The 17,805-nt window shown below is 51.1% G+C and overlaps 7 protein-coding genes across 7 annotated transcripts; 4 read left to right on the top strand and 3 right to left on the bottom strand.

Moving 5' to 3' along the window:
• Positions 1 to 541: 541 nt before the first annotated feature.
• MRS44_005295 (uncharacterized protein) lies at positions 542 to 1,725 on the top strand (the record flags this gene model as incomplete). Its single annotated transcript, XM_046268592.2, has 2 exons — positions 542 to 1,038; positions 1,089 to 1,725. The coding sequence occupies 2 exons, from the start codon at positions 542 to 544 to the stop codon at positions 1,723 to 1,725; spliced, it is 1,134 nt and encodes a 377-aa protein (XP_046135548.2).
• A 960-nt stretch (positions 1,726 to 2,685) lies between these two features.
• On the top strand, positions 2,686 to 2,997 carry MRS44_005294 (uncharacterized protein; the record flags this gene model as incomplete). The annotated part of the gene is made up of 1 exon (XM_046280861.2): positions 2,686 to 2,997. The coding sequence occupies one exon, from the start codon at positions 2,686 to 2,688 to the stop codon at positions 2,995 to 2,997; it is 312 nt and encodes a 103-aa protein (XP_046135549.1).
• Positions 2,998 to 3,267: 270 nt separating this feature from the next.
• Positions 3,268 to 4,788, bottom strand: MRS44_005293 (uncharacterized protein; the record flags this gene model as incomplete). Its single annotated transcript, XM_046275449.2, has 2 exons — positions 3,268 to 4,684; positions 4,730 to 4,788. The coding sequence occupies 2 exons, from the start codon at positions 4,786 to 4,788 to the stop codon at positions 3,268 to 3,270; spliced, it is 1,476 nt and encodes a 491-aa protein (XP_046135550.1).
• Positions 4,789 to 5,618: 830 nt separating this feature from the next.
• Positions 5,619 to 7,487, bottom strand: MRS44_005292 (uncharacterized protein; the record flags this gene model as incomplete). Its single annotated transcript, XM_046272048.2, has 5 exons — positions 5,619 to 5,900; positions 5,949 to 6,343; positions 6,391 to 6,806; positions 6,858 to 7,199; positions 7,267 to 7,487. 5 exons carry the CDS (start codon positions 7,485 to 7,487, stop codon positions 5,619 to 5,621), a joined length of 1,656 nt encoding a protein of 551 aa, XP_046135551.2.
• Positions 7,488 to 8,173: 686 nt separating this feature from the next.
• Positions 8,174 to 10,447, top strand: MRS44_005291 (uncharacterized protein; the record flags this gene model as incomplete). Its single annotated transcript, XM_046275450.2, has 1 exon — positions 8,174 to 10,447. The coding sequence occupies one exon, from the start codon at positions 8,174 to 8,176 to the stop codon at positions 10,445 to 10,447; it is 2,274 nt and encodes a 757-aa protein (XP_046135552.2).
• Positions 10,448 to 10,685: 238 nt separating this feature from the next.
• Positions 10,686 to 15,492, top strand: MRS44_005290 (uncharacterized protein; the record flags this gene model as incomplete). Its single annotated transcript, XM_046275451.2, has 7 exons — positions 10,686 to 10,707; positions 10,853 to 11,529; positions 11,579 to 12,515; positions 12,575 to 12,724; positions 13,345 to 13,834; positions 13,884 to 14,621; positions 14,670 to 15,492. The coding sequence occupies 7 exons, from the start codon at positions 10,686 to 10,688 to the stop codon at positions 15,490 to 15,492; spliced, it is 3,837 nt and encodes a 1,278-aa protein (XP_046135554.2).
• Positions 15,493 to 15,678: 186 nt separating this feature from the next.
• On the bottom strand, positions 15,679 to 16,448 carry MRS44_005289 (uncharacterized protein; the record flags this gene model as incomplete). The annotated part of the gene is made up of 2 exons (XM_046279922.2): positions 15,679 to 16,233; positions 16,290 to 16,448. 2 exons carry the CDS (start codon positions 16,446 to 16,448, stop codon positions 15,679 to 15,681), a joined length of 714 nt encoding a protein of 237 aa, XP_046135555.2.
• Between the last annotated feature and the right edge of the window lie 1,357 nt (positions 16,449 to 17,805).

The raw sequence follows: 17,805 nt of genomic DNA, 5'->3' as shown, positions 1-17,805 counted from the left end.
CGGGGTCTCCAGATGTTTGTTGCTATGTATTCAGTGATGCCTTTCTTGAACCTCGCGGGGGATCAACCACCGAGAGGCGGGGCCAACTATTTACAGTGTTGAGGGCCCCACGTAGGAGTCGACATTGAACCAATCAGAAAGTGGCAACTCGGTGCTCTCGGGGTAACTGAGCGCAGCGGTTTAACCGGATTTAACAAGCGGTGATTTACAAGACTACTAAGAACGATTAACCGCGGCTTTTTCGCCGAGCTGACTGTATCGCGTGATCGGAATAATCTCCGTCGTTTAGCATTTCGACCGTTTTCTCAATAGGTATTGGATAGAAGACGTAGATATGGCCTGGAAACCCTGTATGGTGTTGGCTGAAACTCAGGGAGTCAAGGGTGAGGGTTAGCCAATTGGACAAGTTCAGATCATGTGCGCGTTTCAGAAAGAACCCCGCTATCAAAAGAGGGCATCAGTCTCACCCATAACGAACGCATTTTCCCTCCTCCTCTTGATATCCTCTCAGTTTTGAATTGCTTCTTCCTCTGGCTCTACCATGCCGTTCCACTCGCAATCTCAGTCTTCATTCGTCGCCCGTCTGCCGTCCGAGGTTCGTGAAGCTATTTATCTCGAACTCTGGCGTTGTGTCGGCCTGCGGCAACACATTGTCACTCATGCAAGGTATCATCGCGATGGGAGACTAACCGAGGCGCATTTGGCCCGATGGCCGTGTACGACAGAATTCTACGTCGGGAATCGCTTGCAAGAGGAGGTCGATGCCTTGCCTATCGAAATGTTCAATTCTGTCGGCAGGCTCGCCAATACCATTCCTTATCGTCGAAGAGATTCATCCTCGTGGATGGACCATTGGTCCTGCGAGGAGAGATTCTTTGAATGTGTGGTCGAGCCATGGGACTCTGAACAATGTGAGAAAGTCGAGGAATATGATGGCCATGAATGTTGGTGCAATCTCAAGAAACAGATGGCGGCCAAACGAAAAGATTCTTCTGCTCTAGGCTCGTATATGACCATGCTATTGACATGCAAGCTCATGTGCGTGAAAACGACAACCCCATTGCACTCAATCTAACAAGGAAGTACAGATCCTCAGAATGCCTAAGATCCATCTACCAATCCACAACGTTCATAATAACGGATTACTTGGCTATCCAAGGACTCTTCGGGTCTTGCAACTCACACCCAATATTGAGGGAACGGAGGGGCTTCTACGAAGACCGCATAAAACCGCCCCCAGCCTTCCTCCAGTATGCCCGTCACATCGAAATCTCACTTGACCGGAACTACCCTCTGCACCATCGCTGCTGCTGGGGCATGGCCACAAGAAAAGAAGCTGATGAGGGTCTGAGGTGCCAAGAAGGCGAGCCTTGCGACGACCTGGAGCCCGAGGTCCACGAGCCCTGTGACTTTCACTGGTTACACCTTGAAAGGTTCAGAAACCTAAGGAGTCTGAAAATATGGATTTCTACCAGAAACAGTGAACTGTACGGCGGTTTACTTACCCATCCCACCGGCCTTGAGGAGGTGGACTTTGAGAAACTGAGGACACTCCTCTCGGGTCTTGCCAACGTTGAATCTGTTGTCTTGAGCGCCCCATTAAGCAAGCATGTTGAACCTGATGAAGGCTATGTTGAAGGTATTGCAGAAAATGGACAACTGAAAGTTTGGAAAAGAGGCGAAATACTCCCTCTAATGGTAAAATGGAGCTTGAAAGCTGGCTAGGTATTTTGGCATAGGCTGTGAAAGGGGCTGTTAGGTAGAGGAGCAACTTGCAAGTACTATTTTAGCACGATCACGGAATTGAAGCCGCACGTCAGCCAGAGTTCGTCCCAGCTCCCATTAGACTTTTCGCTTTGGATGGCATCTATAAGACCCATATAGCAAATTCCGAAGGCAATGTCCTCTCGCACTCTTCCCCAAGCGGCCAACACAATGAAGAATAACTTGGAAAGACAATAAATAATTCAGGTCACTGGCTCGAAATTCCGTTTTGCTCGCTCGTTCGCGCGGATATCTGAGCATCAAGTCAGATGTAGTCTATGCTTCCATGCGATCTTGAGAGCTTCAAGCACTGACGTAGCGTTGGCTTCCCGGCATGTGAATTAACTAGTAACATGTTGATGTTCAAGCCATTCCATGGCAGGAGAATTCAGGAGCTATAATCTTGGGCTTCGCAAGATGCCACAGTACTAAAACCGCTTTTGCCGGCTATAATAGGCGTAATAAATCTTCATGCGTATTGCAAATTAGGTATCTTGGTACGAATCTTTCCCCATTTAGCCTCGCTTAACCTTAGGATTCTTATTAAGGGCTTGTCACGATGCTTGACTCGTCGGTTACGTGAGAATATTTACTACAACACTGCGCTTGGGTTTGTTGGCTGCGTTCGTCATTGAACCATCAACCCTTTCAGCAATTACTCACTCACAAACCCGGGCCCCTTTATACTCATTAATCACTTATCTTAGGGGCAAGTGCTTTCTCGCCTCCCGTGATTCTCCAACTGCTTGTGTCTCTGCATCAGCGTTACACAGCCCCTGAACAAGTCTCGGCTGGGGATATAAATACTCTTGCACATGCCCACTCACTTGACCTCAGCAGACTCAGTACCAGCAAAGAACAAGTTGCAGCAAATCAAACCCTCAACTATCCATCAGACCAAGAAGGAACCAACGTCACAAAATGTCCGCTGTTTGGCCAGGCTACTATATCACGCACAAAATACCCATGGAGTGGATCTATGACCAAAAGGTCTTTACAGATGCCCTCACAGAGATTTACGGATCGAATTACATGTTGACTCGGGGAGCCGCCCTTATGGTCGTTGATACAACACAGAGAGAACCCGAGAAGCTGAAGCAGAAGCTCGTGAACGATGACATAATTCGGGATCCGAGCTGTAAATGCACCAATTGCCAGAGAATGATTGAGGACCTCAAGCCGAAGGATAAGGAAGTGACAGAGGAAGGCGCTGAGGGATCGGATATCCAATAAGGGTGAGCGATGGTAACTGGAAAGTCTCGTCGGCTTGAATGCAGTGCTCCTATCTCGCCATGCCTTCAGAATAACTATTAATAAATGACGAAAAGCAAAAGGACACCAAGAGCCCCAGTGTTTAGGACATTGAGCTTAATGTCATATTGTGCTAGGGTCTCAAAAGTAGTGGTTTTTAGGCAGTTCACAAATAGGGTTCCAGTTGCTAGAATAGAACAGACACCAGCTCAATAAAAGACTCGATTCACTCTATCCCCTAACCTGCAAGTCTCATTCTTTGCGAATAAGATGATCGAAAAAGTCTCCCAAAAAGTAAGCCGACCTCTTGGCATACCTCGTCTTCTCGGGACTCTCAAAGTCTATCCAAGTACATCCAAACCTATCCGAGTAGCCCGCCGCCCACTCCCAGTTATCCGTAAACGTCCATCCGAAATACGACTTGATTACAACGCCCTCTTGAGATGCCTTGGCAACTTCGGTGAGGTAGCTCTTGTAAAAATCGATTCTGAAGGGGTCTTCGAGGACGTCGTCAGGTCCTTTGGGCTTCCAGTCGTGTTCGCCTTGGGCGGTGGTGCCGTTTTCGGTGATGTAGATTGGGACGCCGTAACGGTTCCAGATCCAACGGAGGAGTTTTGCCCAGCCCCAAGGTGTTGTGCGGAGCCAGTATGTGTCACTCATTGGTCCTCGAGGTTGGCCCTGCTTATTCTCATCAGACTGCACAATGTTGCCCTTGTGGTCGTTAATATCAGCAGGCTCATCGCGATGACGAACGTAAAACGCAGAGTATGAGTTCATGCCGTAAAACTCAGAGCTACCAAGAACGAGCTTGCTCTCCTCTGGTGTAAATCGCGGAAGACGATCACCAAGCTGAGCTCGCATCGACGCGGGGTAGTCTCCCGTCTTGTACAAAGGATCGGCGAACCAAGCAATCTCAAACTCTCGTGCCCGTTCCGCGGCCTCTTGATCTTTAGGGTCATCGGCATCCCAAGGCTCGGACCAGTTGCCGTGGAGTGTAATCATGATCTTTCCTTGCTGGGTTGGCTTGAATTCTTTCTTGTACATATCTGCCACATAAGCGTGAGAGACGAGCTCCGTGTGGCCAATGGTGAAGGGCTCAGTGCTACTATCGCCTTCTTCGTTGCGGTCGCGGAAACTCGATCGTGCTGGTGCGTGCACTCCTGCGGCATAGCCAGCGAGAGAGTATACGCCGGGTTCATTGTATGTGATCCAGTTTTTGACGCGATCTCCGAATCGCTCAAAGCAAACTCGAGCGTAGCGAATGAAATCGGGTGTGTAAGCCTCCTTGTTCAGCATGCCCCCATACCGGTCTTCCAGCGCTTGCGGGATGTCCCAGTGGAAAAGGGTGACGAAAGGGGTGATGCCGTGAGCGAGAAGCTCATCAATGAGTCGGTTATAATAAGCGATGCCCTCCTCATTAACAGGGTCATCTTTTCCGCCAAGAGGAATGATGCGCGACCACGCAAGCGAGAAGCGATAACCCGTCGCTCTATACTTCTTAAGCCAGGCGACATCTGTCTTGTACAGATCGTAGGACCGCACAGCGTCATCGCCAGTGCTTCCATCTTTTACCTTGCCGGGCGTGTGGGCAAAGGTATCCCAGATGGATGGGCCTTTTCCATCCTTGTCCCAAGCGCCCTCAACCTGGGCAGCTGCCGTAGCCCATCCCCTGCTTGGTGTCAGATCGCGCTCTTGGTCTGATGAACAAACTCACCAGATAAAGTCAGGAGGCAGAGCTCCCTTGATGGATTCGTCAAACTCCTGAGATGTCATATTGTCAGAAACTCGTGATAGTGGACAATGTAGAAGCAAGAAGCGTACTCACAAAGCCTACTCAGTCTAGAAATAAAACCCCAAAAACGTGACGACACAGGATTTCACCATCATGCGTTGTCAGAGGGGAAAGCATGCATGCATTAGTGGAGGTTGTGCTCACGAGCGCCCGTCCCCGTGTCCACGAGAAATGGTTCGTTGAAGGATCGGGCCAAACTCTCCCGATATTGGCTGTTATGAGGAGCCGAACCCCTCTCACTTGCGCACGAATGGTGAGAGCCACTATTCGCATGATGCGGGCCGTCGGTCCGTCATCCCGTGAGGAATCCGGGGACCCTCCACCATCAAAACCCCGCCGGCACAAGGCTCATTTTTCATTGGATGATAATTAGCCGTGCCGTCGGATCAGGAACGTCGAGTGGTCTCGCGTATCTGCCGTGGTGAAGAGGAGGTGGTTAAGCATCTCAATTATACCACCATTACTTGAGCCTCCATACGAGAGTTCATTTGATAGATGAGAGGTGGAGACTTTTAGGCTCAAGGATTAAGGATGGATTTGATCGAAGTGAGCATTGCCTGGCTCACAGCTAGTAATACTCCGTTGTCTTGAACGAGTCCGTAAGTGTCATGTTCTATTGTCTGAAAATAGGTATGAAGTAAATAAACCGATTTCAGTCACAGCCCCTTTCACAGAAATGCTTCAGATTATTGCAAGATAAGCAAGTCCAATGTTATTGAGATTAGTTATACGGTCATGAGAGCAAGCTATCCGAGCAGACTAAGGTATCATATGGTTCATATCATAAACAAAGTGGTCTCATCAACACACCCTACACCTCCACAACGCCCCCGTTCCGCGCGCGGAGCTTCTCCGCCTTGAGCGAACCCCACTTGGCGTCGGCAACCTTGACGCTCAGCTTGACGGGGTTGGCACCCTTGGTCTCAAAGATGTGGTCGATTTCCTCGAGGTTGAGCTTGCACGTCTCGGGGAAGACGAAGTAGGCGATGATGAGCTGGCAGAAGTTGTAGACGATGTAGACGGCCCAGATCTTGTAGCCGAGCTTTTGGATACCGACTGAGATGCCGTAGTTGTGGACGACACCGGCAGCGCCCTGTGGATTGTTAGTGTTGAGTTGATGCGTATGGAGATGTGGGCTTACCTGGAACATGGTGTACATGGCCATACCCTTGGCTCTGAGGGCCAGGGAGAGCAGTTCAACTGGGTACAAGTTGTGCATGGTGGCAATGAACGAGGCACTACAGACCTGGAAGCCATATATCCAGAGAACCGTGAGATATGATAGGTATCGCGCGTTTTCCTGCTGCTCGACTTGCCAACTGGTGATGGTGACTGCAATTTGAGCGATAATGATGGCAATCAATCCGGCAAAGATTAGAGTGCGTCGACGGAAATATTCGATGATGTAGGCACCGAAGAGGGTAAAGACGAAGTAGGTAGCAGTCAGACCGAGGTTGATACCCAGAACATCAAGCTTCTTGGTGATTCCGATGGTCTCGAGGGCGGGGTCCAGGTACATGCCGATGATGCCACCACCTAAAAGAGTCAATAGTGTTTTTCACACAGATACGTGCGTGACTTACCATTCCACTGTTGGAAAACAGAGTACAGAGCAAGGATACAGGTACGGAAAGCAGCGGCCTTGGTGAAGAAGACGCGGAAATCCCACGTAGCACGGAAACCCACAACACTGGTCTCGATGGACTCGTCAATCTGGGACATCATGACATCGACAAAAGGATGGTTGACATCTTCAGATGAGGTGAAGTAGCGCGAGATCATGTGGCGGGCCTTCTCCCTCTGCCCCTTCATGACCATGTATCGAGGAGACTCGGGGCAGAGGAAGTAGATGGTGCAGCAGACAAAGGCAGGGAAGGCAGCTTGGATGAGGAAGGCGACTCTCCAGCTCCAGTTGCTCTCCCAGTGGGTGAAGCCCATCATGATTCCGATGATGGCAAGGGAACCGACTTGGAAGAAGGCACCAAAGATACCGACGATGCTATGTTGTGTGTGAGTCAAGTAAAGCTGGGAGGGTACAGGTTGTACTCACTGTCCACGAATATGCGGAGGTGCAACCTCGGCAATGTACTGCGAACTCGTGCAAAGCGCAGTGCCAAAGCCCAGGATGAAACGTCCAGCCATGAGACAAGCAACATTGGGCGAAGCAGCTTGGATGGCGGCGGCGGCGACGGTGAGGAAGCAGCCGGCAAAGTTGACACTGCGTCGACCGATCTTATCAGCCAAGCAGAGGAAAGGTGCACCGCAGAAGTTGCCAATGGTCATAAGGGCGTTGATGACGCCGAGCGTGGAGCCCTTGTTCTCGAAGCCAAAGTAGTCGTGCCAGTGCTTGTTGGAGTTGATACTGCTGATTACACCCCAATCGATACCGTAGCTGTGTCAAGGTCAGTTGCTGTTATACAGAAGCATGTCTTGCTAGGTCAAGCATCAAAGCCACTCACCCAGCCTGGTTAACGGCCATGACAAGCATGATGAGGCAGAGACGAAAGCCGGCTCTCGACCGGAGTTTCAAGGCCTCTCTCGACTTGGTGACCAAGTGGTCCTCAGTGATGCGAGCCGCAACAACTTCCTCAACGGCAACGCCAGCCTTTGCGGCATCAGAGTTGACATCTTGGTAGATGTTGTGCTGCTCAACGTGTGCAACGGGCTGTCTTCTCGCCATGGTTCAAGGTATCTGAGCAAAGAGGATGGAGATTGAAACCTTGTCTGGCGTGGAGCCGCAAGTGTCTTGCCGGTACTTATATAGAGACGCCCAATGCAACCGTTGCAGTTGGATCATCCTCTAGTCTTGAACGAAAGTCAGCCGTGCTGGAGCCGGTACCGCGTCCACGGGATTAAACTTGCGGTGCCGCACCCTGGCATTGCATTTACCACATCCTTTGCCCATGCCCCAGACAATTAACCAACCCACCTGCTCATGTGCCCACGGGGCATTTTGCAAAGTTCCTGGTCAACCCTACCCGAAATGGGTCTTGTATGCTTTGCCGATCACCCACGGCTAAAGTCGAGCAGAGCCAAGCTTTGCCCAAAGCTTATGACTCTGGGGTTGGTTCCCCCCCTGTAGACAATAATTCCTCGAATCAGGAGGCCCAATTCCCCTCGTACCCCAGCCGCCCACTTCGGTATGTGGGTTGCTCTGGTGGTTCTGGGGTTAAAAACAGCGGTGCAAGACGGCCCTCGTGGAGGATCAGTTCATACACAAAATCAGGCTAGCAAAGGCACAACGCAGCATCCTCACATTCAACCAACAAGACGGCTATTCTTACATTCTTGTCCCTTTCCCTATTCTAGCTTGATTCCCGTCCCCGCAACCACTAGGCACCGGCAAGCCGGCGCGCGTTTCCAGCCATGGACGACGCCGATCAGGACCTGGCTCTGCACTACACCTCCCCCGCATCTTCGTGGTCTGAGGCCCTCCCCGTAGGCAACGGCCGGCTGGGGGCAATGATCTACGGGAGAACTACCACCGAGCTGCTCCAGCTTAATGAGGATTCTGTTTGGTACGGCGGCCCGCAGGATAGAACCCCCAGGGATGCTCGCCGCAACCTTGGCAAGCTTCGAGAGCTCATTAGAGCCGAGAAGCACCACGAAGCCGAGGCCCTCGTGAGGGAGGCCTTTTTCGCCACGCCAACTAGCATGCGGCATTATGAGCCATTGGGAAACTGCACTCTTGAATTTAACCATGGCGAGGAGGATGTCTGCGACTTTAGGCGACGTCTTGATCTGAGCACTTCTCAGAACACCACCGAGTACACGTGCCGAGGTGTTTCTTACCGACGGGATGTGATTGCCAGTTTTCCAGACAATGTCTTGGCGATTCGATTTGAAGCGTCGGAGAAGACGCGCCTCGTTGTGCGATTGACGCGAAGGAGCGATGTCGAGTGGGAGACCAACGAATTTCTCGACAGTGTTCGAGCTGAGGACGGTCGCATTATTCTTCACGCTACGCCAGGCGGAAGAAACAGCAATCAATTGGCCTTGGCTCTTGGAGTTTCCTGCGATGCGAATGATGGGAGCGTTGAAGCGATCGGCAACTGTTTGATCGTCAACGCGACTCGTTGCGTGATTGCCATCGGCGCGCAGACGACATACCGCGTCGACGACCCAGAAGCATCAGCGCTTCACGATATCGACGAGGCTCTCAAGAGCCCTTGGAGCGAATTGATCGAACGCCATCGACAAGATTACACCAATCTCTTCGGCCGAATGGCGTTGCGAATGGGGCCAGATGCAAGCCATGTTCCGACCGACGAGAGAATAAAGAACAATCGAGACCCAGGGCTGGTGGCACTGTATCACAACTATGGTCGCTATCTCCTCATCTCGTCGAGCCGAAACTCGCGCAAGGCCTTGCCAGCGACGTTGCAAGGCATTTGGAATCCCTTCTTCGCGCCGCCCTGGGGATCCAAGTATACCATCAACATCAACCTCCAGATGAACTACTGGCCAGCTGCACAGTGCAACCTTCTCGAGTGTGCATACCCCGTTATGAATCTCCTCGAGAGAATGGCTGAGCGAGGCAAGAAAACGGCTGAGACGATGTACGGCTGTCGAGGTTGGTGCGCCCATCACAACACCGACATTTGGGGTGATACAGATCCCCAAGACACATGGATGCCTGCCAGTCTTTGGCCGTTGGGAGGCGTCTGGGTATGCATTGATGTGTTCAATATGTTGAAGTATGAGTATGACTCTGCTCTGCACAGTCGAGTCGCTCCGGTGCTTGAAGGTTGTGTCGAGTTTCTACTCGATTTTCTCATTCCATCTGCGTGCGGCAAGTATCTTGTTACCAACCCTTCACTTTCACCAGAGAACACCTTTTTGTCGGAGTCTGGCAAGCCTGGAATTCTCTGTGAAGGATCTGTCATTGATATGACGATTGTTCGCATCGCGTTCGAGAGCTTCCTTCTCAGTGCGGACATTCTCAACCAAGATCATCCCCTCCGAAGCCAGGTTCAGGAAGCTCTTTATAAGCTACCACCGCTAACCATCAATGACGACGGATTGATACAAGAGTGGGGTTTAAAGGACTACAAAGAACATGAGCCCGGCCATCGTCACGTCTCTCATCTCTTTGGCCTCTACCCTGGAGAATACATTGATCCCGTTACCACACCTGACTTGGCCACCGCGGCAAAGAAGGTACTTGAACGAAGAGCCGCAAATGGAGGAGGTCACACTGGCTGGAGCAGAGCCTGGTTGCTGAACCTACACGCCCGCCTTTTCGACGCCGAAGGTTGCCGACAGCATATGGATCTGCTGTTGGGAGGCTCAACACTGCCAAACATGCTGGACAACCATCCTCCTTTCCAGATCGATGGCAATTTTGGGGGATGCGCCGGAATTCTCGAGTGTCTTATCCAATCTCGGATCAGGTCCGAGGGTGTGGTTGAGATTCGTCTCTTCCCAGCCTGGCCGGCTGCATGGTCATCTGGCAAGGTGACAAAAGCAAGGGTGAAAGCAGGCTGGCGCGTATCTATGGATTGGAAAGAGGGGCTATGCATAGCAAACTTGATCCTGGAAGCCACAGAGCTTGAAACCCCTGACGCCCATATTATGTTTCCCAACGGCGAGGGCGTTCTTGTCACCGGAGGGGACCCGGGGCCCCGTCAAGTTCGATAAAGAGGACATGAGTAGGGTTATTGATAGCTTATTATCCTATTTCTACCATAATCCCACGCTCTTGCCTTCATTTCGAGAACACGCCTTGAAAATATCAGCGCAAAGATCCAGAGCCTTGTTTCGAGGTGCAGAAAGTGGCGTTCCTCGGTTGCTTCGTGACCCCCTCTGCCCTACCAATCAGCCAGCCCTTTTGCAAAATGCACATCACGGCTATCTAACTCATAACCAATTGTTAGTCATGGAGTCCGCCTCAGCTGAATGTCGGTGCAATAGGCGCCCTTGGCGTCGGGCACCGATATAAAACGAGCTAAGTGGTTTTGAGCACCTGCAGTTATTCCCTCCCTCCTTGCCCCCTTCAAATTTGATGATCGGTTTTTTGCCTGCTTTCAAGCTCTCATCTTTCAGACTTCACAACCAATTCAAGCAAGCAGTTCTTCATGTTGCCGGACCAGTCGAATGCGATGTCATATTCCGGTCGCGGCAACTCGCTGCCAGCATTTCCACAGTTTGAGGCTGTGTTCACATGGTACACTGAGCGATTGGATGAAGGCGTTGGGGCCATGATCGATGGCACTATTGGTCGATCGTGGAGCTGGTTCAACTTTCTCAATGGAAGCTTGGGTGCTGAAATGCCGGACCGGGCGTCAACGATCGCACTCATCCCTGGTGTTTGCGGAGACGTTTCAAGTGCCACCACAAATTGTTCCGACCTATGCAGCCGACCTTCAGACATGTTCGGTTCATTGAGGACGCTATGGCATTGCCTGACCCTCGCCTCACTCATAATAGCAGACACGTCGTTCCTGGGCCTCAACGAGTCGACTCATGAACTCATTCACACGGCGCTGCGCAACTTTTCCATCACCAGTGCTGCTGACTTTCCTGGCGAGACTGTGCTCAACAACACATTTGAGTGTGCCTTTGCGAGCTGCAAGGCCGCCGAGGAAGAGTGCAAAATGAAGGATCTCAATTCCAGCTACATTGTGGATGGTCATGTCCAGCTGAATGTTCTGCACGAGTCGGCCATGAAGTTATGTGAAGGCGTTGAGGCTGAGATCGATGCTGATATAGCTGGGCCTGGCGTGAGTGTGGCATGATTTGGTGGCTTTGACAAAACTGACTGGCTGATAGGTGGTCATCTCATACATCTTTCAAGCAGCGTTAGCGGTATATGTATGGGCGTTCATATCCCTACCCAAAGCCAAGGCATCTCTCACATCTTTACTCAAACGCGTGCTTCCTCGTCTTAGCTTCAAGATGCGATGCTCCATTCGCCCCTGGCCGATTTCTGGGAGGTTTTGGGCGAACTTGGTTTATGCTACGAGCACCTTCTTAGTCGAGTTCCATGAAGCTCAATGCTTCTTTGTCACCAGCATTGAGATCGCGCTACTCTATGCCAAGTCCCGTCCCCTCCCCGGAGGGACAGATAGTTTGGAAACTCTATACCAGTTTAGAGACTTGATTCAACTCGTTGGCAGCACAAGTGCTTGGTCCGTCATCCTATCTCAAACATCTCTATACCGAGCTCGGCTTAACTCGGTCTATTACGCGGTACTATCTACCATTGCTCTGGTACTTGCCACTGCAACGGTTGCTACTAGTGTTGGTCCAAGTGACGACAAGACACATGAATTGTTTGAAGGATTAAACAATATCTCGGAGTGCGGTGGTAACACCTCACTTCGATCATTTTGTTTGCAGTCCTCGGGACGTATCTCGAACTTACTCGGACCTGAAATCATTTACTTTTGTGTCGCTGCAGTTGTTACTGTCTGGCTGTTCGTGCTTATCGAGGTACTGCCCAAGACAATTTGGGTAGACCAGATGCATCAACGCCTTACTCGAAGACAGCGAGCCATATATACGGTGGTAATTGATGTGATTGCTGACTCAATTAACATGATCTTCTTTCTCCTTGATGCTTATATCATTGGCTTTCTTTCCTTCAGTCTGTTTTCCCTTAGAGGCCTGCAGAAGAAAGTTGGTGCAGATGAGTGGGGTGTTGGTCAAGTGATCGCGGTACTGATATGGGCGCCGGTGTTATCAAAGTACTTGTACTTGATCCTATGTGAGTTCGACCCCAAGGGTTACTGGTTTTTGTTGCTGTACTAATTGTCTCTCACACAGTTGGCATTGAGAAGGGATTCCTCTATCGGCTCTCACGCTCATTCATGGTGGTGAAGCGGCCAAGCGAAACCGAGAATGATGACGAGGGGAACACTGCGCCAGGTGATGAGGAGGATATTGCCCCAAGTGATGAGGGGGACACTGCCCTAGGTGATGCAACTGGTGCTGACACTGTCCCTCTGATGCCTGTCTATAGAAACACGGCAGCATGGTGAAACGTCTATGTAACGCAGCAGTGACGGGGACGTTGGTGGTGCACAAGAGAGGCAAAGGCCGATGGTGATACAAGGTCCGGCAGCACAGCCACAAACGATCGATATTTTTAAACAAGATCTGAGCCATCGACACATCCATTCCAAGATGAATTCATATCCCTGCAGTGCCACCCATCTTCTGTTCACAGCCTCCATCGCTCCTGTACTGTAACTGGCCGTTACAACGTTTACGCCACTCATCCGCTAATCAGCACATTAAAACCTTCAAAACCCAATTTCGACGGCAAAAAAGTAGCGCATCTTTGCCTCATTCCGAAACATGACGGAGACCCGGATGATAAGGCTGACATAGACTTCGAACGGCCCCCAAATCTATTTTAGCGGACCAATCGCTTGGCGCTGATCAGCGGGCCGCTCTTGAATCTGATGTAACGCTAAACTTGATGAAAAGGGACCACGGTCCCCGCCCAAAGTGTCGCGCGATACCAGCTCCAACCCCGTTCTTTTTCTTTTGAGTATTTTCATGTTTAAACACCTTTGCGATGAGGACCTCAGGGTACGGCGAGATCGAGGCTCAGCCGTTCCTCCAAGATCCGAAGTTCAAAAAGCGCTCCAAATGGGCTGAGATCTCTTCTGGATGGAGACTGAGTCTCGTTTACGGAGCCGGCGCATCGACCGTCGTGCTGCTCATCAACCTCGGCGTCACCATCTGGTCGAGCACGCTGAAAAAGGGAGACGAAAACAGCAGAGACAGTCAATCCAACAACCGGAGAACCCTCTTCCAGGGATCTTGCGAGGAGTCTAGGAAGCTCAACGTTGTTCTGCACATCTTTATCAACGTTTTTAGCTCCATCCTTCTCGCGGCTAGCAGCTATGGCATGCAGTGCCTCACTGCGCCGAACCGCGCCGAAGTCGACAAGTCCCACGCCGCTCAGAGGTGGATGGATATCGGCATCCTCAGCGTGCGCAATCTACGCGGCGTCTCCTGGAAGCGGTCAATCCTATGGTTTCTCCTCACCATGTCTTCGATCCCTCTCCACCTCCTGTTCGTCTCTCCAGCCATTACGTCATTGTCAGGCACTAACAGTTCCCAGGTACAACTCGGTCGTCTTCTCGTCGTTATCGACCATGAACTACGACGTCTACCGCGTCGGCGAACAATTCAACGACCCCAGATCAGCCAATATCACCAAACTCGCGCGCGAGCAAAAGTGGGACAACATCACGGCCGAACAATGCATCACCGACTACGGCGTAGCCTTCCTGACCTCTCGAAGCGACGTCATCCTCGTCGTTGACCAAGCGCCAAAGACAAATGGCAGCAAAATCTTTGGCACCTGGTACCAGAGCCATGATCTTATCGTGGGCAAGGGCTGCTACAACACCCCTTACTCGTGGATCTGCCCGGGCATAAATTGCAATGCTCAGGCTTGCCTCGGCAAGATTCCAGATGTGAAGAAGAAAGCGAATGACTGGAGACCATTCGAACACCACGTCAAATACTGTCTTAGCAAACCGAGAGAGGAAATTTGTCGCATCAACTTCAACATTCCTGTCGCTGTCGGAGTCATCATAGCCAACGCAGCCAAGGCCATTATCCTTCTCTACATGGCTTTCAGCCCACCAGAGGAACCATTACTGGTTCTTGGGGATGCAATTCATTCCTTCCTCAAAAAGCCGGATCCGTTCTCCAAGCACATATGTTTGGCTTCCATCCACGACGTCAAAACACAAGGGGCCTGGGCGTCTATCAAACCTTCGCGCTGGGTATCAACAAAGCGGCGGTGGGCGGCAGCAATAAGCCGTACCCGTTGGTGGATCAGCGGCTCATTGTAGGTCTCTATCTACTTCCTCCAATCCTTAACTGACACCTGTGATAGATACGGGCTTGCCCTCGGTGTAGCAATCTTCTTCCTAGCATGGGGGATCACAGCCCTGAGCGGCTCCCACAGCGCCAAGACCCTCTGGGAGATGGGCTTTGGTGCCATCACCGACAAGGCCCTCATATCCGGACTCCAAGTCTCCAGCGACGAGTCCGACAAAGAGATCCTTACCAGTGTTTTACTGGCCAACATTCCCCAGATCACTTTCTCCGTCCTCTACTTCCAATACAATGGGCTTTTCACATGTATGCTATCAGCCAAGGAGTGGTCCGATTTCGGTTGGAAGAGAAAGGCATTGAGGGTATCTTCTGAACCCGTCGGCGAACAGCGCTCTCGATATTTCCTACAGCTTCCATACCGATGGAGTATCCCTCTGGTGCTCCTGTCGATCTTGATGCACTGGATCCTATCGCAGAGCATCTTTGTCGTCGCCGTCGAGACCGACAGACCGGTTAGAGACTACAACGCACCTCCGATTGGAGACTGGCCACGAGAGTTGTCTTGGAACTTTGCCACCTGCGGATACTCTCCTGTCGCCATTATCTGTGTCATGCTCGTCTCGCTGGTGATGGTAACTGCCGTCGTCATCACAGCTACCCGTCGACTGCCAACTGCAATTCCCGTGGTTGGGAGTTGTAGCTTGGCGATCGCCGCGTCCTGTCATCACCCCGATGGTGTTCCCCAACCGGAGGCACCGTACCACCCTCTGAAGTGGGGTGTCATGGGCAAGAGCGAGACTGATGTGGATGGTGTTTATCTTCATTGCGGATTTTCTACTGAAGAGGTCGGCGAGCCTCAGGATGGCTTGGAGTATCAGTGAACTGGTTTGATGAGGCTATGGGTATGACGGGGCAAAGACTTAGGAGTTAACAAGGAAATTTCAACAACTTTATTATCCTCATGCGCTGCTCATCATCTTCAACTAACTCGAAGGAAACATGCTCCATAATAACCAACCAACGCCGCATCCATGCCTACTATTAACCGGAACTTGAGCTTCAGCAGCTCATTTAGGGAAAATCAAATTTCGAAGCCCGTCTCCCCCAACATAGCTAACAGCAGCTGGCCATCCTCCAAGAGCACCAAACACATACCCATATGTCACATCGTGAGCGTAGTAGACACCTCCAAGCAACAAGTTCACTCCGTCAAAGATCCAGTTTGACTCAATATCCAGCTTCAGAGCGAGGACTTCTTTCTTCTCGTCCACCTCCAATCCAAGATGGAGAGGCTTTGTGTGCCCAGAGACGGGAATGTCAAAGTTCTTGAGTACCGTGCCAGAGTCGATGAGGTTGTAGGCGACCATGACGGTGTCGGCGTTGCCCCAGAGAGACATCCAGCCGCCCCATTCGGAGCTTGAGACGGTGATGCTGCCCTTCTGGCCTACCGGTCTGGACTTGCCCTTTATCGAAACTTCCCCAAGAACGGCAATATCAATTTCCACCGTAGGGCCAATACCGGAATCAAAGACGCTGGTCGAAGTCAAGCAGACCTCTCCGATGTACCCTTCGCGGAATGCCTGAGAGACTTCGATTGGCAGTGCATTTTTCTTCTCCTCATCCTAGAAATAGCCCGTTAGCAACATGTCTACCTGAAGATAGGACTGAGGTGTTTTACCGCCATTTTAGTGTGAAAGATGCACTTAGGGGTACTGAGGCTGGGCGACCATTGGTTGTTTCCCTCAGGAACCGTGAAACGGACGTCGGTGACGAACACCTTCAGACCCTCCTCAATCTTGCTAAGCTTGAGGATCTGACTGATTCTTCCGCGGGGCATGTTGGTAGTGTTTTGGGTGACAAAGGTTTAGAAGATGAAGAGAAAGTGCCTGGGAAGGATGTTTATGATTGTACATTGAGGACTAGAAAGACGACTTTATAGAGAGAGGATGAACTTCTAGACAAAATAGAACAGCCCGCTTAACATCTCAGCTGGTCATCCGCAACCGAAAAAGAGGAAAAGATCGACAAGACGGACAATCCCGAGAAATAGTCTGGCGCTTAGCAAGGGAACTAGTGAGCGGGCCGAAGCAATAGTCTCGGCCGAGATAAGCGATCGCTGGTCCAGACTCTGAAAGTAAAGGTCGAGATGAGGCCTCTCGTTTAATACCATGGAGCCACGAGAATCTTTCGATTTTCATCCCTGTAGTTGGCATAGTTGAGGTAAACATAACTGTTAGGGCTAGTCCCGTGAACCACACTGAGGTTGGGTCTCGCCTAGATCAACCATGACTATGGAGTCTCATCTTACTATGCTATCCAATTACGAAGAGTTCTAAAAAGTCAAGGAATCGGAAGCATACTTGCAACGAAGCTTACAACGTGCCCTTCGAAATGTGAGCAAATGTTTGGGGAGGGCTGCGTAGGTATCTATATATACGGCGTGCCAGGGATGCCTTGCAGGCAGGCAACCCTACGGCTACTAGGATACACTCTTCAATTGGAGCGAGTTTTACGATTCTTGGCAGTTTGCTGACCGGGTATTCTCAACCCGGCCTGGCCTGAGTCTGCTTACCAAATGTCAGAAAACCCTCATTCCTCTCGACAGGTCGATCACTACGGCGGCCCCAGCTAGCCGATCCGGCTTAGCAGCTCAGCTGCTTGGCTGCCGAGGGGTTAAAAGGTCATCGGGGGTGCTCGAGGTCCGTGTTATCGATCTGGCCGTTCGTCTCGTTCGATCTTTATGTGCCTAAGCGGGGATTACCAGCGGCGAAAAGAGGGAAGACAAAAAAGAGAGCAGCAGTTTATTATGTTCGGTGGCAGTTCCAGCGAGAGCAGCTCTTCATATTTGTCTACTAGTTGCTCATTCTCGTGTCTGAGGCCGTCATACCCATGATTCCAGAGTGATTGTGCAGTGACGGCCTCAGCTTCTTCCTTCCCAATGTTGTCTAATTTTCTGCGAAGCTCTCTACCCTTGGGCCGCTGCTGCATGATTGGTAGGGTGGTAGTCCATCCTCAACAGACACGCTGCTGTCCTCATGGGTAGCATTAACGTAAGTCTAAGGATGAAGGCTCGGAGTTAGGTCTACGACGGTTCATGATCAGGCATTTTAAAATGAGGCTGCAAAAGCGGGGTAAGGCAGATCAGCAAACGTCCTGCTTGAGGCGCAATCGTCCCTCCACTCAAGAGATACACC

The sequence above is a fragment of the Fusarium solani genome, assembly GCF_023522795.1.
Source record: "Fusarium solani strain SB1 chromosome Unknown bctg00000002, whole genome shotgun sequence".
Taxonomy (NCBI): Eukaryota; Fungi; Ascomycota; class Sordariomycetes; order Hypocreales; family Nectriaceae; genus Fusarium; species Fusarium solani.
This window is presented reverse-complemented; position numbering and strand designations above follow the sequence as displayed.